Genomic DNA, 24,073 nt, shown 5'->3' with positions numbered 1-24,073 from the left:
GGAATAAGCATAATATTTTAACTACTTCAAGAAAATTCTGATGAGCCAGGGTAATGTCTTGGTTAAAAAGAAGATAAGACTGGCTAGTCATGGTGGCTCACACCTGTAATCCCAGCACTTTGGGAGGCCAAGGCAGGCGGATCACAAGGTCAGGAGACCGAGACCATTCTGGCTAACACGGTGAAACCCCGTCTCTACTAAAAATACAAAAAATTAGCCAGGCATGGTGGCGGGCGCCTGTAGTCCCAGCTTCTTGGGAGGCTGAGACAGGAGAATGGCGTGAACCAGGGGGGCAGAGCTTGCAGTAAGCTGAGATCGCTGCCACTGCACTCCAGCCTGGGCGACAGAGCAAGACTCTGTCTCAATAAATAAATAAATAAATAATAAAAAAATTAAAAAAATGAAAAGAAGATAAGGCCAAGAGTCATTCATATATCTGGCAATCTAAATCTTGCATTGCCAGCTTTCCAGTTTTATTGGGGGGTGGAAAATAGATTCTCTCAAAATCAGTAGACGGCTATTTTAATAAAATCATTTAGAGCCAGTCTCCATCATTTTGTAAGCCACTGGAGAAATTACTAATGACCAAAGTAATTTCCTTGTGTAGGAAACTAACAATACAATTGTGTTGACCTAAGATACAGATTCTTTACTATTATAAGAAATAACTGAATTAGGTGTTTTGTTTGAATTAGGTATTTTGTTTGGTCCTTTTAGCAATGTTTCTCTCTAAAGGGTTTCACATGAAAATTACTAGATTTTCATGTTTAAATCACTAGATTTAAAGCTATACTTGAGTTTCACCCTCCATGGATTCTGAAACAGAAAGTTTAGGATGGAGCTTCCTGGCACGTGTACTTGTAAAAATATATACATATATGCGTCTAGGCTTTGCAGAGTGTCACTTGAAAATCACAACTAAAGGTTTTTTTGTTTGTTTTGTAATTTTGAGACAGGGTCTTACTTTGTCACTCGCTGCAGCCTCAACCTCCTGGGATTGATCAGTTCTCCCACTTCACCATCCAAGTAGCTGGAACTACAGGCAGATGCTACCATGCCCAGACAATTTTGTGTTTTCTGTAGAGACAGGGTTCGCCATGTTACACAGGCTGGTCTTGAACTCCTGGGTTCAAGCAATCCACCTGCCGTGGCCTCCCAAAGTGCTGGGATTATAGACATGAGCCACCACACCCTGCCTCAACAACTAAAGTATTTTATCTCTGGCTGACTAAGGAAAACTAGGGTAGATGTCCCATTTCTTTCATACACTACCTTTTAGGTGTGTTGAAGGCATGTAATATTTGCATTAGAGAGCTTTGATGAGTTCTAGTTTGAAACCAGCACTCCTTGGGAATTTGAGTTCAGAAGGTGTTTACCTCTGTTTTTTTTTTTTTGAGTCAAAGTCTCACTGTTGCCCAGGCTGAAGTGTAGTGGCACAATCATTGGTTACTGCAGCCTCAAACTCCTGGGCTTTAACAAGCCTCCCACTTCAGCCTCCCTAGTAGCTGGAACTACAGGCGCACACCACCATGCCCAGCTCTGTTCACCTCCTGAGTTGATGAGGTTTGCTTCTTATATTAGCCAAAAGTTGATTTTCATTGATTGATTGATTGAGAGAGGGTCTCTGTGTTTCCCAGGCTGGAGTGCAGTGGCATGACCTCAGCTCACTGCAACCTCTTCCTCCCGGATTCAAACAATTCTCCTGCCTCAGCCTCTTGATTAGCTGGGATTACAGGCGTGCACCACCATGCCTGGCTAATTTTTGTATTTTTGGTAGAGACAGGGTTTTGCCGTGTTGGCCAGGCTGGTTTCAAACTCGTGACCTCAAGTGATCCGCCTGCCTTGACCTCCCAAAGTGTCGGGATTACAGGCGTGAGCCACCACTCCTGGCCTTGATTTTCTTTTAATCTGTAGTTTTTCTGACTTTGCCTAGATTTTTGTGATGACATAAAAAAAAGAATCTAATAATTGTAAAGGTATTTTACAGTAATAAAGAATTCCTTTCTCTCATAAAGATTTGTTTTCTCTGTTTTCAGTGGCTTGATTAAACTGGCATCCCAGAATTTTCCTATGGAGTTACTGAAATGTATAAAGCGTGTTTTCTTGGTGCAACAGTGAAGTATCTTCAAAAATTCATCCCTGAAATTACTGTCAGTGATATACTTAGGTAAGGAAAAGTGGTAAGGAGTGTAAATACAGTCCTGACCTGTGTGAATTTGGGGATGGGTCTGACTTGGTGATTAGTAAGCATCATTTCAGAGCCAGTCTGCATTGCACTGAATTTTCATTTGCTCTCTTTCCCAACATGTTGTTGAATTCCCTTTGCAGTGCATTTATTGGTCATTGCTACATCATGGCCCTTAGTGCCGGTCCATTTATAATTATCTAGACTCCCTTACAACTCTAATCTGAAATCTCCACGACAGCTTTATTGTGATGCTACCTTAGCCTTCTTGTCTAGCTATCACTCATGACAAAAACAACTTGCCTGAATTTTTAAAAATCTCTCTGGCCAGTTACTCTTGTGATTCCAAAGACTTTTGGCTTTAATTTTATATAGATTTTATATAGGATTATTGATCAGTGTGTTAACTAATTAGGTGATAAGCACATTAAAACATTATATTTTGATTGATTCTTAAAACTTAAAAAAAAACTTTTAGGTTTGGGGGTACATGTGAAGGTTTCTACATAGATAAACACATGTCATGGGGCTTATTGTACATGTTATTTTATCACCCAAATATTAAGCCCATACCCAATAGTTATCTTTTCTGCTTCTCTCCCTCCTCCCTCCCTCCCCACTTAAGTAGACTGCAGTGTCTGTTGTTTCCTTCTTTGTGTTCATGTGTTCTCATCATTTAGCTCCCACTTATGAGTGAGAACACGTGGTATTTGGTTTTCTGTTCCTGTGTTAATTTGCTAAGGATAGTAGCCTCCAGCACCATTAAAACCTGTTAGAAACACACTCCTAGACCTGGCATCTCACTTTGCTTCTTCTCTACTTCTTTTGTTCTTTCTTGGGCCTTATTGTACTCAGGGACTCTACTTTGAGGATAGAAGTGGAAAGCAGCATGGTAACAATCAGAGTCCTTGCTACAAGGGTATGGGGCAAAGTAAGAACAACTTACATCTTTTTTTTTTTTTGAAATGGAGTTTCGCTCTTGTTGTCCAGGCTGGAGTGCAATGGCACCATCTCAGCTCACTGCAACCTCTGCTTCCTGGGTTAAAGCGATTCCCCTACCTCAGCCTCCTGAGTAGCTGGGATTACAGGCATGTGCCACCATGCCCGGCTAATTTTGTATTTTTAGTAGAGACGGGGTTTCTCCTGTTAGCCAGGCTGGTCTTGAACTCCTGACCTCAGGTGATCCACACGCCTCAGTCTCCCAAAATGCTGGGATTTCAGGCGTGAGCCGCCACACCCAGCCACATCTTTTATTCTTAAAGATAAAAGACTTTTTGCATGGCGGCTGACGCCTGTGAGGTGGGTGGATCATCTGAGGTCAGGAGTTCGAGACCAGCCTGACCAAAATGGAGAAACCTCGTCTCTACTAAAAATACAAAATTAGCTAGGCATGGTGGCACGTGCCTGTAATCACAGCTATTTGGGAGGCTGAGGCCGGAGAATCGCTTGAACCTGGGAGGCGGAGGTTGGAGTGAGCTGAGATCACGCCATTGCACTCCAACCTGGACAACAAGAGCAAAACTCCGTCACACACACACACAAAAAAAAAAGATAAAAAATTTTCTAGACTTGATCTGTAGATTAATCTTAATACTACACAAACCTATTTTTTTTCCGTCTTTGGTAATGTGTTTAGTGTTCACCTTTTTTCCTGAGCAAGCCATTCGTTAGGCCTAATCAGCAGTGTACTTTGAGGTACTCTCACCCTGCATTTACAATCCATCCCTCCATGAATCTTCTGAGCACTAGATACCTGCTTTCTCTGTAACAGCTGCTGAACTAGCCTGGTAAAAAATGTCAGCAGGCTTGACTGTGTATCTGTGAAGAGATCAATAATCATGTCAGCTGTCTCCCTTAGGGGAGCATCCTGGTTTAAATCTGACTCTAATGTACCATTCTGAGACCAGCATGTTTGAATCCTTAGAAGAACTATTAAAACTCAGCTGATGTTTTTACTCTTATCTCTTTCACTCCTCTACTTACCTTCTGAAATAGAAGGGATAAAAATATGTAGTCATTATTTTCTTTCACTCACTTATAAATAAGGGCTTTTATGTTTTCGGTGATCTGCTTTAGCAAACTTGTGATGTTTTATATCTGAAAATAGACTGGTCAAATCTGGTTTCTATTACTGCTATTAATATTCCTTGGAAAGCAAACGAGGTGAGCATAGTGAATTCTGTGTAAAAATAGTTGCAGTGAATTCACTGCCTGTATTCAGTTACCACCCTTTCATAGAAGCCTGAGGAAAATTTTTTAGACCACTGGATTTCATATGGTAGAACTGGACTTTGGGCTTGTGGGTATTAGTGAAGTCTCCTGTCTTTGGCTGTACGAGTGTGAATTTCAGTTACCAGTTTCTTTGGCATGTAGTAGAAACGGGCACAGCACTGTAGGCAGGTGCATTTGGGGACAAATTCAACCCAATCACAGATGAGTTCCTCTTTAAAGAGAGAAAAACTGACTAATTCAGCAATTACTTTCGCTTTGTCTCTTGATTCCTGTAGTTATTAAGTGCAGGAAATTATTAATAACAAATAGGAAGTTGTAGAAGATACGTTTTTGGGTTTCTCAGGGGGAAGATAGGTTTGATACCATTTGTATAAGTTTTAAAACAAGTATAGCAAAACCATATATTGCTTACAGTGTAGTATGAAAATAAAAACGAGCAGGGGAGTGATAAACACCTAATTCAGGAGAGTGTTTACCTCTGGGGAGGGAAGAGAATGGGATCTTGAGAGTTCTACAGAGGCTTCTATCATATTGGTAATGCTTTATTTCTTAAGCTGTTTGAGAAGAAACTGGGTGTTCATTGTGTTATTCTCTGTTCCTTATTATAACCTGAAATATTAAATAATAAAAATAAGATCAATAGACTTTTTTTTTTTGACACAGTCTCACTTTGTTGCTAGGCTAGAGTGCAGAGGTGCGATCTCGGCTTAGAGCAACCTCCCACTCCCTGGCTCAAGCGATTCTCCTGCTTCAGCCTCCCGAGTAGCTGGGATTACAGGCACGCGGCACGACGCCCAGCTAGTTTTTGTGTGTTTTTTTTTTTCCAGACGGAGTCTTGCTTGTCACCCAGGCTGGAGTGCAGTGGCGCAGTCTCGGCTCACTGCAAGCTCGGCCTCCCGGGTTCACGCCATTCTCCTGCCTCAGCCTCCCGAGTAGCTGGGACTACAGGCGCCCACCACTATGCCCGGATAATTTTTTGTATTTTTAGTAGAGACAGGGTTTCATCATGTTAGCCAGGATGGTCTCGATTTCCTGACCTCGTGATATGCCCGCCTCGGCCTCCCAAAGTGCTGGAATAATTTTTGTATTTTTAATAGAGACGGTTTCATCGAGAGCCAGGATGGTCTCGATCTCCTGACCTCATGATCCTTCTGCCTCGGCCTCCCCAAGTGCTGGGATAATTTTTGTATTTCTAATAGAGACGGTTTCATCGAGAGCCAGGATGGTCTCGATCTACTGACCTCGTGATCCTCCTGCCTCGGCCTCCCAAAGTGCTGGGATTACAGGGGTGAGCCAATGCGCCTGGCCAAGATCAATAGACTTTTCCACAGCTTGAAGCCTAAGTCTTGCCTTGTCTCATTTGTCTTGCAACCAGTATACTAAACCATAAATGCCCTTAGTACTGCAGTGAAAGCACATCAGGCAGCAGTAGATAGTAAAAGATAGTTGAAGCAACACTTTCAGTGGGGTTTGTTTCTCAGGATGGCGTCCTTAAATTTCAGTAACTACTAAAGGGCACCCAGGTTGACTTCTCATTGCTTAGCCAGAGCATTTTGGGCAATAATTTACTGGTGAACATTAGATTGGAATATAAAGTTATAATCTGTTAAATATTTGCATTAGATAAACTTCTCATTTTTAAGAGTCTCTGAGACTCTTTTTTTTTTTTTGAGACGGAGTCTCGCTATGCCACCCAGGCTGGAGTGCAGTGGCCGGATCTCAGCTCTTAATGTTAGCTCTAGGCCAGGCACAGTGGCTCACGCCTGTAATCCTAGTGCTTTGGGAGGCTGAGGTGGGAGGATCACTTGAGCCTAGGAGTTTGAGACCAGCCTGGGCAACATAGTGAGATGCCATCTCTACCATTTTTTTTTAATTAGCTGGGCGGGTGGTACACGCCTTTAGTTGTAGCTGCTAGAGAAGCTTAAGTGGGAAGATCCCTTGAGCCCAGGAGGCTGAAGCTACAGTTAGCCATATTGCACCACTGTCCTCCAGCCTGGGAACAAGACCCTGTCTCGAAAAAAAAATGTGTGTGTGTATATATATATAGCTCTAAACTTTAAAAATTTGTTCTGTGATTAATTTTGACATGTTAATCTAACAGCAGTTTGTATCTGTTAGCACTGTACAGATGTAAAAGACGAAGATATATATGTTACAATTTCCCCTTTTTCAATTTGGAAAACGTCTCCTATGGGGAATTCTAGAGTAAACTTTCAGGCAAGATGTTTTCATAGCAAGTGATAACTAGACTGTGTGAAACACAAAGGTGCAAAACTCAAACATTTCTACAATAAAGTTGTAATGGCTTATGGTGGTCTAGATTAGGGTTTCTCAGTCTTGATGCTATTGACATATTGAGCCAAATAATATTTATTGTGGAGGACTGTCCAGTTCATTGTATAATTTTTTGTATTTTTTTTTTAGACGGAGTCTCACATTGTTACCTGGGCTGTAGTGCGGTGGCGCCATCTCGACTCACTGCAACCCCCGCCTCCCGGGTTCAAACGATTCTCCTGACTTAGCCACCTGAGTAGCTGGGATTACAGGCACCTGCCACCACGCCTGGCTAATTTTTTGTATTTTTAGTAGAGATGGGGTTTCACCATGTTGGCCTGGCTGGTCTCAAACTCCTGACCTGAGGTAATCCACCTGCCTTGGCCTCCCAAAGTGCTAGGATTACAGGCGTGAGCCACCATGCCTGGCTGTTGTAGAATGTTTAACAGTATCCCTAGCCTCTACTCATTCTCCTAATTGTGACAACCAAAAATGTGTCGACATTGCCGTATGCCCTCTGGGGGCGAAATCTCCCTTGGTTGAGAACCACTAGTGTAGAGAATTTGGTAACCTTCACACTACAAAATACTAATAAGAGTCTGGAGGAAATATGATAAACATCCTTGAAGTACATATAGCTGAGAGTAAGGGAAAGTAAGGGGCATCCCAGCGCAAAAAACAAAAACAAAATTAAAATTCATACTAAAAGGAGTTGGTGCTGATGCTGACTTGGAGAGGTGGGGATGGTTTGCTAATTTTAATAACTGAGAGGCTTGAGTTATATTTTTAATTTATGTGTGACTCACATATAAAATATATAGATCTTAATTGATTAGTAAATTTTGGGAATTGTACAAACCATATCCATCACACAAAACAAGATACAGGACATTAGGGACTTGTATTTTAATTGCCACTCAAGTGCTGAAAAAGAAATCTTGGGTGTATACAAGGTAGAAAGTTGGAACTGAGACTCTAAGTAAGGCCCCCAGGAGACTCTTGAAAGGCTATACCCTCAGAAGAAAGGAAGTCTGGAAAAAAAAATATTCCCCTTGGCACTGGGAAGTATTAAGGAACTTTGTCTGTCTTGGTGGTGGGGAGTAGGAGGAATCTTCTCAAAAATCTGGAATCCCTCGAAGTGCTTAGATTTTGAATGTATACCACTAGCTTTGTTTAGGAGCTGTAAGCTAACGAATTAACTGAAAAAGTGGAGCCAGACATTTCTGGATCCTGCTTCAATCTCCTCTCTCTCTCTCTCTCTCTCTCTCTCTCGTCTTCTCTCTCTCTCGTCTTCTCTCTCTGTCTTCTCTCTCCCTTCCTCCCCTCCCCACCCCCTCTAATTCAAATAAATTAGCGAGACTAAAAATCAGGTAATTTGACCACAAAGTGACTACTGACACTAAACAATTATTGGTTTATAATTATTTTTTTAAAAATTTTGTTTTTTAAGAGTCTCGCTCTGTCTCCCAGGCTGGAGTGCAGTGGTGCAATCTCAGCTCACTGCAACTTCCGCCTCCTGGGTTTAGGTGACTCTTCTTCCTCAGCCTCCCAAGTAGCTGGGATTACAGGCATGTGCCACCATGGCTGGCTGATTTTCTTTTTTCCTATTTTTAGTAGAGATGGGATTTTACCATGTTGACCACGCTGGTCTTGGACTCCTGACCTCAAGTGATCTACCCGCCTTGCCCTCCCAAAGTGCTAGGATTACAGGTGTGAGCTACCGCGCCTGGATAATTTTTAAGAATCTTTTAAAAATAAATACACATTGAGGCTGGGCAGGGTGGCTCATGCCTGTAATCTTAGCACTTTGCGAGGCCAAGGTGGGTGGATTGCTGGGCCCTGGGCAACATAGTGAGCAACATGTTGGTCACTATGTTGCTTGGGCAGCCTGGGCAACATAGTGAGATCAGACTGGCAGAAGAATCGCTTGAACCTGGGAGGCAGAGGTTGCAGTGAGCCGAGATCACACAATTGTACCCCAGCCTGAGTGACAGAGTGAGACTCCATCTCAAAAATAAAATAAGACATGGAAAAGAAAACTGAGAAGATTCCAGCCTATCTCTCATAGCTGTTACAAAGAAATTGAGAAGAGGCAATCCTTTGAGGAGAGAGTACTTAAAAATTTTCGAGAATTGACAAAAAGGCATCAAATTCAAGATGTACAGTGCATCCCATCTGAGTAAATAAAACTAAATACAAGATGGAAATAGACTTCCAATTCAGTAGAGAAGGCAAAAAGAATATAGAAAACTCAATAAGTGAAGAAAGAGGAGATAGAAACCTTAGAAAATCAGGTTAGATAGCATAAAATAATATGGTAGAAATCAAGCATATCAGTAATTACAGTAAATGTAAATGTATTTAATAGTTAAGACAGATTATCAGGCTGGGTTTTAAAAAATCTATGTGCTAGAAAAATGCTTTTATTATTATTATTTCTTTAAGACAGGATCTCGCCCTGTCACCCAGGCTGGAGTGGAGTGCAGTGATGTGATCATAGCTCACTGCAACCTTGAACTCCTGGGTTCAAGCCATCCTCCTGCCTCAGCCTCCCAAATAACTAGGACAACAGGTGTGCACCACCACACCTGCCTAGTTATTACTATTTCCCTAGAGACAGAGTCTCCATATATTGTCCAGGCTGGTCTGGAACTCCTGGGCTCAAGTGATTCTCCTGCCTCATCCTCCAAAAGCATTGGGATTATAGGCATGAGCCACTCTGCCTGGTCTGGACTTACATTTTTAGATTAGCAGTAGAGTTTTATAAAATACTAGATTGTTCCATCATATTTGGAACTGGCTAAAGATGCCTGTTACAGCTTTCATAGCTGTTTTCCCAACCTGTAGTGTAATGCTTGACATATGACAATAATATAATACAAGACTTCTCATGAATGTGTGTATTTAATTACACATTCACCTGTTCTTGTTTCTGGACATATTTTTTTTTCTTTTTTTGAGATGGAATATCACTCTATTACCCAGGCTGGAGTGCAGTGGTGCAATCTCAGCTCACTGTAACTTCTGCCTCCCAGGTTCAAGTGATTCTCCTGCCTCAGCCTCCCAAGTAGCTGGGATTACAAGCATGCACCACGATGGCTGGCTAATTTTATATTTTTAGTTAGAGAGGAGGCTTCACCATGTTGCCCAGGCTGTTCTCGAACTCCTGACCTCAAGCGATCCACCCCTCAGGCCTCCCAAAGTGTGGGATTGGGCTTGAGCCACCCTGCCCAGGATATATTTAAGCATTTAGGATGTACATTCCCATTAAGTTTAGCTAAAAACATAGCAAAATACATGGCTAATATGTAACACATTAGCTGTATTTGTAGCTAAATTAATGATATGTTAAATGTAGCTGAATTGAGTGGGAGTAGGGTGAGGGATGGGAAATTACTTATTAGGTACAATGTACACTATTTGGATGATGGTTACACTAAAAGCCCAGACTTCACCTCTAAGTAATATATTCCTGTATCAAAACTGTACTCAGACTGGGCACGGTGGCTCATGCCTGTAATCACAGCACTTTGGGAGGCTCAGACAGGTGGATCACCTGAGGTCAGGAGTTCAAGACCAGCCTGGCCAACATGGCAAAACCATGTCTCTACTGAAAATACAAAAATTAGCCAGGGGTGGTGCTGCGTGCCTGTAATCCCAGCTACTCGGGAGGCTGAGGCAGGAGAATCGCATGAAACCAGGAAGCTGAGGCAGGAGAATCACGTGAACCCGGGAGGCAGATGTTGCAGTGAGCTGAGATCACACCACTGTACTACACTCCAGCCTGGGTGACTGAGCGAGACTCTGTTTCAAAAAAAAAAAAAAAAAAAAAAAAAAAGCACTTGTATCCCCTAAATTTATACAAAGTTTTAGAAAGAGAATTTGCTGATATTAACTTACTGAGTCACTGGCTCTTTCAGTTGTTAAAACAATTAAAAGTTAAAAGAATTAGAAGTTAGCTTGTCACAATGGTGTGTGTCTATAGTCCCAGCTCCTAAGTAGGCTGAAGTGGGAGGATCACTGGAGCCCAGCATTTCAAGGCTGCGATGAGCTGTGATTATGCCACTGCACTCCAGCCAGTCTGGGTGACAGAGTGAGACCCTATCTCTTTAAAATAAAATTTAAAAGTAGAAATTTTAAATTTTAACTTAAAGCTGAAAGTTTCTAGCCTTATTATGTGCAAGATATGTGCAAGACACAAATCTACGCATGTGGGCGACGTAGGGGTGTTGACGCCATACTTGCCCTCAAGACATTTATGGTTTATGTTACCTGAGATTATTTTTTTTCTTTTCTTTTTCTTCTTTTTTTTTGGAGATGGAGTTTCGCTCTTGTCGCCCAGGCTGGAGTGCAATGGTGCAATCTCGACTCACTGCAACCTCCACCTGCTGGGTTCAAGCAATTTTCCTGCTTCAGCCTCCTGAGTAACTGGGATTACAGGTGCCTGCCGCCACGCCCAGCTAATTTTTGTATTTTTGATAGAGACAGGGTTTTGCCATATTGGCCAGGCTGGTCTCGAACTCCTGACCTCAGGTGATCCACCCGCTTTAGCCTTCCAAAGTTCTGGGATTACAGGCGGGAGCCACTGCGCCCAGCTGAGATTTCAAATAATAATACTTATTTCAATTTGAAGTATTCTGTGGGGTAAGCATAGTAATTCTACAAAGAAAAACCCTGAAGTAGCCTTAAGTGCTGAAAAGGGAACATGAAAAATTTGGTAGTTTAAACATTTCATGTTAAAACTTGTTTGAACTAAAATGAGATCCTAAGAAAAACATCATTATCATTTATTTATTTATTTGAGAGGGTCTCACTCTGTCCCCTAGACTGGAGTGCAGTGATGTGATCACAGCTCAACTGTAGCCTCTACCACTGTGAGTTCAAGGAATCCTCCCACCTCTGCCTCCCAGGTAGCTGGGACTACAGACACTCAGACACTCACCACCACGCCTGCCTGATTTTTTTTTTTTTTAACTCGTAAATATGGGGTTTCACCATGTTGCCCAGGTTGGTCTCAGACTCCTGAGTTCAAGTATCCGCCTGCTTTGGCCTCCCAAAGTTCTAGGATTACAAACATGAGCCACCTTGCCTAGCCAGAAAAACATTATTATTAGTATTATTATTTTAAAATTTGGATTGTCAGATTTTGAATATGTGGACAAGAGTATAGGGGACATTGAGAACATAATTTTTGTTTATAAGAAAAATAAATAAGTGTAGACATTTTTAACTGTGGTTAATCACTTGTAACCTCTATGTGCTTAGAAGGAGCAAAGGGAATGCACTGACTAACTATCTATACAGCAGAGTTTTACATTGGACACTCAACATCAGTGGCTGGTCCTGATGTTGAGGGGAGAAATGCTACTTCGATGACTTCAGATAAACTATAAATAGTGTATAAAATAGGCCACGTACCAGCTGATAAACATATGCATCTCTACCCCAAAAAGTTTCAGCTTTCAGTCCTGTCCCTTCTTTTTGTGTTCTATGTGGTATATCTGATTCTTTAAGTTTTTTATTTTTTATTTTTTTTATGGGTGCCTAGTAGGTATATATATTTATGGGGTACATGAGATATTTTGGTACAGGCATGTAATGCATAATAATCACATCAGGAAAATTGGTTGTTCATTCCTTCAAGCATTTATCCTTTGTCTTACAAACAATTCAATTACACTGTTAGTTATTTTTAAATGTACAATTAAATTATTATTGACTATAGTCTCCCTGTTGTGCTATCAAATACTAGGTCTTATTCATTTCATTCTTTATATTTTTGGGGGGAGGTATCCATTAACCATCCCCACCTCCCCTGTAAAACCCCACTCCACACTACCTTTTGCAGCCTCTGGTAACAATCCTGCTCTCTTATCTCTATGTGTTCAATTGTTTTGATTTTTAGATCCCACTAATAATCGTGAACAGATGATATTTGTCTTTCTGTGCCTGGCTTATTTCACTTAACATAATGACCTCCATGTTAATGCAAATGACAGGATCTCATTCTTTTTTATGGCTGAATAGTACTCCATTGTGTATAGGTACCACATTTTATGTATTCATTTATCTGTTGATGGACACCTAGGTTGCTTCCAAACCTTGGCTATTGTGAATACTGCTGTAGTAAACATAGAAATTCAGATGTCTCTTTGATATACTCATTTCCTTTCTTTTGGGTATATATCCAGCAGTAGGATTGCTGGATCATATAACTCTATTTTCAGCTTTTTGAGGAGCCTCCAAACTATTCGCCATAGTGGTTGTACTAATTTACATTCCCATCAACAGTGTATGAGGGTTCCCATTTCTCTATATCTTCACCAGCATTAGTTATTGCCTGTCTTTTGAATAAAAGCCATTTTAACTGAGGTGAGATGATACCTCATTGTAGTTTTGATTTGCATTTCTCTGATGATCAGTGATGTTGAGCACCTTTTCATATGCCTGTTTGCCATTGGTATGTCTTCTTTTGAGAAATGTCTATTCAGATATTTTGCCCATTTTAAAATTGGATTATTAAATTTTTTTCCTATAGAGTTGTTTGAGCTTCTTATATATTCTAGTTATTAATCCCTTGTCAGATGAGTAGTTTGCAAATATTTTCTCCCATTCTGTGGGTTGTCTCTTCACTTTGTTGATTGTTTCCTTTGCTGTACAAAAGCTTTTTAACTTGATGTGATCCCATTCACGACCTTATTGTTTAATTTCTATGTGTTTATATAGTTTCCAAAATTCCTCTTGTGATTGATTTGTAGTTTTATTCCATTGTGGTCAGAAAAGATGCTTGATATTATTCCAGATTTTTTGAATGTTTTAAGACTTGTTTTATGAACTAACATATGGTTTATCCCTGAGAGTGATCCATGTGCTGAGGAGAAAAATGTGTATTCTGCAGCCATTGGATGAAATGTTCTGTAAATATCTATTAGGTCTATTTGTTCTGTAGTGCAGATTAAGTCTGACATTTCTTTGTTGAGGTTCTGTCTGGGAGATCTGTGCAACACTGAAAGTGGGGTGTTGAAATCTCCAGCAATTACTATATTGGGGTCTATCTCTTTAGCTCTAATAATATTTGCTTTATATAGCTGGGTACTCCAGTGTTGGGTGCATATATATTTGCAATCGTTATGTCCTCTTGCTGAATTGACTCCTTTATCATATTATAATCTTCTTTGTCTCTTCTTACAGTTTTTGTCTTGCAATCTATTTTGTCTGATATCAGTATAGCTATTCTAGCTATTCCTGCTCTTTTTTCAATTCCATTGTCATGGAATATCTTTTTCCATCCCTTTATTTTTAGTCTGTGTGTATCTTTATAGGTGAAGTATGTTTCTTTTAGGCAACAGATCATTGGGTCTTGTTTTTTCATTCATTCAGCTACTCTATGTCTTTTAAGTGCAGAGTTTAGTCTATTTACTTTCAGTGTTATTATTGGTAAGTAAGGACTTACTCCTGCCATTTTGTTATTTGTTTTCTGGTGGCTTTACAGTCTTCAATTCCTTTTTTGCTTTCTTCCTATCTTCCTTTTAATGAAGGTGATTTTTCTCTGATGCTATGTTTTAATTTCTTTCTTTTTATTTATTTAATTTTTTGGTATCCATTGTATGTTTTTCTATTTGAGCTTACCATGAGGCTTGCAAATACTATCTTATAACCCACTATTTTAAACTGATGACAACTTAATACTGATTGCATATGCAAACAAACACACAGAAAGAAAACTAATAAAAACTCTACACTTTAACTTTGTTCCTTAGTTAGCTTTTAAATTTTTTATTTCTCTTTATGTCTTATTGTACTGTCTGTGTCTTGAAAAGTTGTTGTAGTTGTTTTATTTGATTGATTCATCATTTAGTCTTTCTATATAAGATGAGAAGTTTACACACCACAATTACAGTGTTATACTATCCTGTGTTTTTTTGTGTGCTTGCTGTTACCAGGAAGTTTTATACCTTTATATGATTTCTTCTTGCTCATTAGCATCCTTTTCTTTCAGATTGAAGAACTCTTTTTAGTATTTGTTGTGGGACATATCTAGTGTTGATGAAATCCCTCAGCTATTGTTTGGGAAAGTATTTCTCCTTCACACTTCAAAGATATTTTCACTGGATATACTATTTTAGAGTAAAAGCATTTTTTCCTTCAGCACTGTAAACATGTCATGCCACTCTCTCTTGATCTGTAAGGTCACCACTGAAAAGTCTGCTGCCAGACATATTGGAGTACCATTGTATATTATTTGTTTCTTTCTTCTTTCTGCTTTTAGAATTCTTTCTTTATCCTTGACCTTTGGGAGTTTGATTATTAATTGGCTTAAGGTAGTCTTCTCTGGATTAAATGCACTTGGGGTTCTATAATCTTCTTGTACTCAAATGTTGATATGTTTTTCTAGGTTTGGGAAGTTCTCTGTTATAATCCCTTTGAATAAACTTTTTACCGCTATATGTTTCTGTACTTCCTCTTTTAGGTCAATAAGTCTTAGATTTGAGAATGTTTTCTAGATCTTGTGGGCATGCTTCATTGTTTTTTATTCTTTTTTCTTTTGTCTCATCTGACTATGTATTTTCAAATAGCCTGTCTTTCAGCTCACAAATTCTTCTCTCTGATCAGTTCTGCTATTGAGACTCTGATACATTCGTCAGCATGTCAGTTGCATTTTTCATTTCTACAATTTGTTTCTTTTTAATTATTTCAATCCCTTTGTTAAATTCATCTGAAATAATTATGAATTCCTTTTGTATTGTCTTGAATTTCTTTGAGTTTCTTCAAAGCAGCTATTTTGAATTCTCTGTCAGAAAGGTCATATATCTCTGTTTCTCCAGGATTGGTCTCTGGTGCTTTATCTAGTTTATCTGAGGAGGTTATGTATTCCTGGATGGTGTTGATGCTAGTAGATGTTTTTTGGTGTCTGGGCATTGAAGAGTTGGGTACTCGTTGTAGTCTTCACAGTCTGAGCTTGTTTATGCCTGTCCTTCTTGGGAAGGCTTTCCAGGTAGTCAAAGGAACTTGGGTCACAAGCCCAATAACACTGTGTTTTTTGTAGACTTGTAGAGGTACCACCTTAGTGGTCTTGGATAAGATCCAGAAGAATTCTCTGGATCACCACGCAGAGACTCTTGTTCTTTTCCCTTACTTCCTCCCAAATAAACGGAGTCTCTTTCTCTCTGTGCTAAACCCCCTGGAACTGGGGTTATGGTGATGCAAGCACTCCTGTGGCCACCACAACTGGGAGTGCACTGGGTCAGACCTGAAGCCAGCCCAGCACTGGCTCTTGCCCAGGGCCCTTCCCTTCAGGGCAATAAGCTTCCTCAGGCCCCAGGCATGTCCAGAGATGTTGTCTGGAAGCCAGAGATTAGCGTCAAATATCTTAGTAGTTTACCTGATGTTCTGTTCTACTGTGGATAACTACCACTCACACCACAATACAAAGTTCTTCTCACTCTTCCTTCCCCTTTCCACAGCAGAGGGGCCACTCCCTGTGGCTGCCACCACCTTTGGTCCACAGGGTTTCTGCCAGGCCACCACCAATATTCACTTAAAGCCCAAGGACTCTTCCATCAGCTTGTGGTGAAAGCTGCCTGGCCTGGGACTTACCCTTCAGGGCAGTGGGCTCCCCTCTGACCCAGGGTAGTTCTAGAAATGCTGTCCAAGAGTGTAGGCCTGGGCCGGACACAGTGGCTCACGCCTGTAATCCCAACACTTTGGAAGGCCAAGATGGGCGGATCACCTGAGGTCAGGAGTTCGAGACCAGCCTGGCCAACATGGCGAAACCCCCATCTCTACTAAAAATACAAAACTTAGCTGGGTGTGGTGGAGTGTGCTTGTAATCCCAGCTACTTGGAAGGCTGAAGCAGGAGAATCGCTTGAACCCAGGAGGTAGAGGTTGCAGTGAGCCGAGGTCATACCACTTCACTCCAGCCTGGGTGACGGAGTGAGACTCCATCTCAAACAACAACAACAACAACAACAACAAAACAAAAGAGTGTAAGCCTTGACTTGGGGACCCCAAGAACCTGCTTGTTGCTCTACCTCACTGTGGCTGAGCTGGTACCTGTGGTGTAAGACAAAGTCCCCTTTACTTTTCTCTCTGCTTTTCTCAAATAGAAGGAGTCTTTCACTGTAGCCACCACAGCTGGAAATGTGCTGGGTCACACCTGAAACCAGCACATCTCAGAGTCTCATCCAAGGCCCATGACACACTCCTTGGTTATCACTGCTGGTTATTCAGGGCCCAAGGGCTCTTTAGTCAGCAGGTGATGTATCCTGCGAGGACTGGGTTTTTCCCTCCAAGGCAGTAGGTTCCCTTTTGGCCCAGGGTGGGTATAGAAATGCTGTTCAGGAGCGGCTGGGTGCAGTGGCTCACGCCTGTAATCCCAGCACTTTGGGAGGCCACGGCGGGTGGATCACGAGGTCAGGAGATAGAGACCATCCTGGCTAACATGGTGAAACCCTGTCTCTACTAAAAATACAAAAAAAAAAAATTAGCCAGGCATGGTGGCAGGCGCCTGTAGTCCCAGCTACTCAGGAGGCTGAGGCAGGAGAATGGCGTGAACCCAGGAGGCGGAGCTTGCAGTGAACCGAGATCACGCCACTGCACTCCAGCCTGGGCGACGGAGCGAGATGCTGTCTCGAAAAAAAAAAAAAAAAAAAAAAAAAAAAAAGAAATGTTGTTCAGGACCTAGGGCCTATAATGCGGGCCTCACAACTCTGCCCAGTGCCGTATCTTACTGTGGCTGAGCTGGAATCCAAGATGTAAGACAGTCCTTTTTACTCTTTGCTCTTTGCTCCTTAAGCAGAAGAAAGGAGTCACTTCTATTGCAGCTGCCTTGGTTTGGGGCATGGATGATGCAAGCACTCCTTTAGCTATGCCAGCTGGTATCTCCCTAGATCACAGGCCACCCTAGTCCAATTACTATAAGCCCGGCCTAGTGCTAGTAGCCTAGGAATTGGAGTCCTTGTGCCCTAGACTGTTTTTCAACATTATCTAGGACCCCAGAGTATTTCAGCCCACGGTGGTGAGGCTTGCAGGGAAACTCAAGTTCTGACCACTGGGATGGATGCTTTCTGTCTAGCTAGGGCAGGTCCAAATGCTCCCTCCATGTGCTGGCGCTGGCTGAGCCCAGCACGACTTTATTCTCCACTGTGACAGGGCAGCACTAAGTTCAATGTAAAGGCCCTCAGCCACTGTGCCCTCCCTTTCCCAAGTGCATAGGTTCTCTCTCCACACCGCATGGCCGCTGCTAGGGGGTGAGGAAGGAGTGGCATTGGCGATGCAAGACCATCTTTTCTGCCCTCCTCAATGCCTCTTTCAATGATATGAAGTCAAAACTAGCCACTGTGATTGCTCACCTGATTTTTGGTTCTTGTAATGGTGCTTTTCTGTGTGCAGATAGTTAAAATTTGGTGTTCTAGCAGGAGAACCAATGTTTGTAGGCTTCTGTTCCACCATCTTGCTCCGCCTGCTCCCATATCTGATTCTTACTCGGAAATTCTTACAGCTGAAAAATCTCCTGTCCAGATTCCCTGCAGGATTCTATAGGGAAGATCACTTACCTTTATCATACAACCTTTCACTCTTATTGTTATAATTCTTATTTACCTCTCTAAGAATGAGTAGTATAGCTCTGTGATTCCAGGCAAGTTACTTAATCTCTCTTTGTTTCTTTGCTGTTAAATATAAACTGTGTCAGTTGTTTTGAGGATTAAATGAGGTAATTCCTAGCACAGAGTAAGCACTTACTAAATAATAGCTATTACTATTATCTCTCTTCAGCCAGCTGAAGTCTTAGAGGGCAGTGCCCTCACAGTGTTCTTTGCATCTTCTGCAAGCACTTGCTGGTGTGTATAAGGTAGAATTTTTCACACTGGGCTTCCTTGGACAAGTTTCATAAGAGGTGCTTTTTTGTAGTTCAAAAACATTGGATTCAAATTTCATCTGTAAATTTTAACTGTTTTAAAAAACAACAAAAATCTGTGAGCTCAAATGTTATAAAATAGAATTTTAAGTAATAAAGATTATCAGTGTCTTTACAGTTGTTCACACCTATAATCCTGGCATTTTGGGAGGCTAAGGTGGGAGGATCACTTGAGGCCAGGAGTTTGAGACCAGCCTGGGTGACGTAGTGAGACCTCGTCTCTACAAAAAAAAAAAATTTTTTTAAATTAGCCAGGCGAGGTTGTGTACACAACCTGAGCAACAGATCAACACTCTGTCTCAATTAAAATAAAAAAAAAAGATTATCTTTTATTAATATGCTGCTAAATTAATTCATTTTATGCTTTTCCTATCATCCTTTTAATTGAAGATGATCCTGATATTGAAGGGTAAACTATTAAAACAAACTGCAAAACAAGAACTTGTTGCCATTTGCAAATATTTCTGTCCATAAATTTTAATCGTGTGAATTTTAAAATACAAAAATAAGTAGAATAGGATACAGGAATGCAACTGACACATAACCTCTGCTTTCATTGATTTGTATTACTCAGATGAGGCTCGTTGTAGCCATTGATTGATTTTTGTAATAAATTCATTCTATAAATTTAAATAAAAATATACATGTTCTAGTTAAGTGTGGATTTACCTACTACCTTTGGAAAGAGGAGACATTGATAAGTAACTTACTTGTTTTTATGTATTTCTTTGATAAGCATTTATTACACTATTGTTATATAATAGGTTTTAGGCTCTAAGCTAACAATATAGATTTGACAGGCTACAGATGACAGCCTTTGGTTAAACAGAAGCTCATTAGGTTTCCATGTAATTGTGCATTTAGAAGAATATTGCTTTAAGACTCTTTGGAAACACTGATGTGTAAAGTATCCTATGTCTTTGAGTCAGCTGACTCCCATCTTTCACTTTTGCAGGGGCCCAGCTGGAGTAAGAGCCCAAGCCCTGGATAGAGATGGAAATCTGGTAGAAGATTTTGTATTTGATGCAGGAGTTGGGAATATTGGAAATCGTGTTCTTCATGTGAGAAATGCACCTTCCCCTGCTGCTACTTCTTCCCTTGCAATTTCTGGAATGATTGCAGATGAAGTGCAACAAAGATTTGAATTGTAAATAATGAAAGGAGCTAGGTATGCACTGTAATCTCCATGTCAGCAACAAGAATGTACTAATTGCATTCTTTAATTTAAAAAATGGTTTTTAAAATTTCATTTTTTGGTCAAAGATAACCACTGAATTGTTAAAATGATGTAACATAGAAATAATAATTTTCTACAAAAATTAGCTGGGCATGGTGGCACATGCCTGTAATCCCAGCTACTCGAGAGGCTGAGGCAGGAGAATCACTTGAACCGAGGAGGCAGAGGTTGCAGTGAGCTGGCACTCCAGCCTGGGTGACAGAGCAAGAAAAAACAATAATGATTTTCAAAATGTTAGGCTGGGGACTGTGGCCAGCACTTTGAGAGGCCAAGGCAGGTAGATTGTAGCCTAGGAGTTTGAGACCAGCCTGGGCAACATGGCAAAACGCTGTTTCTACAAAATAGCTGGGTGTGGTGCCTCTGTAGTTCCAGCTACATGGTAGGCTGAGGTGAGAGGATCACTTGAGCCCAGGAGGTCCAGGCTGCAGTGAGCTATGTTTATGATACTGCATTCCAAGCTGGATGATAGAGCAAGATCTTGTCTCAAAAAAAAAAAAAAAAAAAAAATCCAGCCTGGGCAACATGGTGAATGAAACCCCATCTCTACAAAAAATACAAAAATTAGCTGGGCGTGATGGTGTGTGCCTGTAGTCCCAGCTACTTGAGGAGCTGAGGCAGGAGGATCACTTGAGCCCGGGAGGTCAAGGCTACAGTGAGCTATGTTCGTGCCACTATACCCCAGCCTGGGCAACAAAGTCAGTCCCTGACTCAAAAAATAAAAACAACAACAAAAAATAAATTCCATGCTTATTTACTTTGTGAATAAAGAGGCAAGATACAGTTTTATCTGTCCTGAATCCCTGACTTTTTTTTTTTTTTTTAGATGGAGATTCACTCTTGTTGCCTAGGCTTGAGTGCAATGGTGAAATCTTGGCTCACTGCAACCTCTGCCTCCCAGGTTCAAGCGATTCCCCTACCTCAACCTCCCGAGTAGCTGGGATTACAGGCACCCACCACCATGCCTGGCTAATTTTTTTGTATTTTTAGTAGAGATGGGGTTTTGCCATGTTGGCCAGGCTGGACTTAAATTCCTGACCTCAGGTGATCCACCCGCCTCAGCCTCAAAGTGCTGGGATTACAGGTGTGAGCCACTGCGCCCAGCCCTGAATCCCTGACTTTGTTAATGACCTGTCCTTACCAACCATGACCTAGAGAAGATTTGGCTTTTCAAGAATTTTGGAGAAAGATGACATAAAAATGGGTTTTTCCTTAAATCAGTTTTTTAGCATTATACTACCTAAGCTCGTGTGGTCTCTCACAGACAAGGAAATACATCATATTGTAGGTTGCATTCTTTTAATTCTGAAGAGTCACAAAACTCACATTATTTAGAGCAACAATATTTGTATTTAGAAATTAAAAATTCATGATTTCAAGAAAATACATAAAATTTACATTTTTGAGTAGTTTGAATAAATTTCTATCTTAGTTATAATATTTGTCAGAAATAACAACAAACTCAAAGCCTTGATTATTTTCAGTCTCTTTGTAACTGATGTGGTATGGTAGCATCATGAACTCTAAACAGTGGCGCACTGAGTAGTTGTCTTGCTCTTCAGTCTCTGTGGCTGAGAACTGAAATAACTTAGAAGAGATAGATTTTTATGAGAGCAGTTTTAGAATCCTGACACTGATGTATAGAACTCTAATTTTAAGTTTATTTATCTATTATATCTCTGATCTTTAGTCACACTAAGACTCTCAAAATGTTGGCCAAGATTGCTAATGATTCATACCTACTTGATTTTTCAGGGCTCCTATAAAGTTGTGTAGGGATATTTTTCCATTTTTGATAAATATCTAACTTTGAGGCATTCACTTTTGTAAACCGCGAAAGTGCCTTACATTCATGTGTACCTCGTGAGTATTTTAAGTTGATGCCCAGTGCTGTACTATATCCTGTATATATGTGTTGTATGGTATCTGTTGAAATGATTCTTATAATTTAGAAAGTTAGAAAATAGAAATGTAAATGAAAATGTGACGACCTGACTGCAGAATTTTGAGTACCGAACCACATTTAAGTGAGGCATTTTCATCCATTCTCTCTCATTTGCTCTCTCAGGAATCATCTTCTAGTCTGTATGTCTTCTTTCCTCTTAGCTCTCCAAAGCTGTATGATGGATTGGTGAGAAGGATGTGCATTTTGGTTGATAGGAAAAATGCTTCTGTTTTCTTCCTTTTCCCCTCACTTCAAGCATTGATGATTACATTGGTCGAGCTACCTCATCCATTAATTTGAAAGGCTACACATCATCAGCTCGTGTTCAAGAAGTAGCACATCCCAGGTAAACAGAGTAGGCCATTATTCAACACTTGGGATGAGCATATTAAAAGCATTCAGATATCAATGACAGAAGAAACAAGCCCTAATGTTTCTTTATAACAGCTGATTCCTGCAAGAAATGCAAACACACCATAGTTTTCTGTTCCATTACAAGATTACTAAGAGATGGAAAATATTATTGTTTTCTATTTCATCAACAGTACGATTGCATACATACTAAGTTGTAAAGACTGGAATTATAAAAAATGATTGTCCTAATTGAAGCAATCCTCAATCCATTCAAGTCTGTACAATACCCCCCCAAAAAAGTGAAAAATTTGTTGAAAGTGTTTTGAATATGTAGGTTATTCTGTTTGCAAAACATTTTATATGTATGTCAACAGGGTTTTGTTGTTTAATACTGATATAATAAAGTTTTATTATTTCTGACAGAAGAAATTTATATTAATATTTAAAATATTTTAATTATCCTTGGTGGTGTAGAGAACATATTTTTTAGTTCCATAAAAACTTCTATGCAAATAAATTTTTTATGTGTAAAACATAAACTGTTTGATTTAGATAGCAGCCACCCTTTTTAATAAACTCATTTCTGTGTTAGTATATAGCACAAAATGAGGTTGAGTAGTTTATATTTTGGGTAAAAAATGGAGCATTTTAGATTTTAACTTCAGAGTGTTTGTGAGAAACTCTTGATGTACCAGCAAGTGTATTTTCGGTGTTTCATGTTACATAGCTTAACTCTTTTATCCATGCATATATGTGCATATCAAAGTCCTTCCCTTGATCCTCTCAGCGTTAGCACTGTTTGGGGAGTTGCCTTTACTGTTGGCAGAATTCCACTTTCCCTGAGGCCATTTGGAAATCTACCTGGTAGCCTGTGGGATAACCTTAACTCTTAGAACTTTCTTCAAAGGATGGTGGTGAGAGTGGGGTATACTGCCAGGCCCTGTCCTTTGGGAGTTTGTAGGACCTGCTTTCGGAGGCAATCCAACCCTGATGGCTGTAACTATGAGCTATCCCTGTAAACACAGGAGGCACGGTGTCTATATTTAAGGACTGGCTCTGCCCTCCTGGGCACTTGATCTGTGTCTAGACTTCTTGGTCAGAGGTTTCTTCATCTTTCTGCACATACACTGTTATCTAAAGATCTTGTAAACGTTTTTGAGTTGTAATCGTAAAGTCAGTTACTAAGCTTTTCTAATTCACTCAAAGGGAGTTTTTGAAATCTCTTCATCAGGGCTTAAGGTAGAAGGACAGGATGAAATGGTTGGGAAAGCAAAATCTGCCTCAAGATGTTTTCAAATAGTTTGCACTCATTAAAGAGTTTAAGAATGGAAATAAACCCTGAAGCCCTGAAGGGAAGAACTGTGTTGATACCAACCAACTCTACTTTTCTGGCCTCAAATCCTAGAAAGTATTGTGGGTTTTTGTTGTTGTTGTTGTTAATTGCTTTTATTTTCTGCTTATGGGAAGGGTCTCACATTAAAGTTATCTTAAGTTTCTTTTGTCCCTGGGATAAAATGAGAAAATTTACCTTTTAGATATGGCAAGAGATGGCAGGTCTTGGGTTGCTCAGGAAGCCCAACTTTGAATATTAGGGAAGACCTGAGGGACAGTGGTAACAGAGGGACGTCTCTCACTAGAGAACCTTGAATTTTAGCCAAATTCTGCTTAAAACTGTATCTTTAGAAAAACTTCTTTTAACTTGGTTGCTCTGAAACAGAATGAAATAGCTCCAGCAGTGGTTTTTTTTGTTTTTTTTTTAACACTTTTCAGATTTAATTTTCCTTAAATTTGTCCTCTGGGAATGTAAGAGATGTCTTTTAGGGATATCAGTTTATTTTTTAATTTTTATCTCCCCTTCCCTCTCCTTTCCCCCTCCTTTCCCCCTCCTTTCCCTCTCCTTTCCCCTTCCTTTCCCTCTCCTTTCCCTCTCC

The 24,073-nt window shown here is 40.4% G+C and overlaps 1 protein-coding gene across 1 annotated transcript in view; it reads left to right on the top strand.

Annotated features, from left to right (window-relative positions):
* The window catches only part of L2HGDH (L-2-hydroxyglutarate dehydrogenase), a 67,322-nt gene extending 47,344 nt beyond the window's left edge, over window positions 1-19,978 (top strand). Inside the window, 3 exon segments of the mRNA XM_017849501.1 lie at window positions 2,037-2,065; window positions 2,068-2,167; window positions 19,565-19,978. Of these exon segments, the coding sequence (XP_017704990.1) occupies window positions 2,037-2,065; window positions 2,068-2,167; window positions 19,565-19,760 (325 nt within the window). The 3' untranslated portion in view covers window positions 19,761-19,978.
* Window positions 19,979-24,073: the final 4,095 nt, after the last annotated feature.

This window comes from Rhinopithecus bieti, unplaced genomic scaffold (assembly GCF_001698545.2).
Source record: "Rhinopithecus bieti isolate Rb0 unplaced genomic scaffold, ASM169854v2 scaffold_29928, whole genome shotgun sequence".
Classification (NCBI taxonomy): domain Eukaryota; kingdom Metazoa; phylum Chordata; class Mammalia; order Primates; family Cercopithecidae; genus Rhinopithecus; species Rhinopithecus bieti.
Note: the sequence above shows the minus strand (reverse complement) of the source record. Positions and strands in the feature narration are given on the sequence as shown.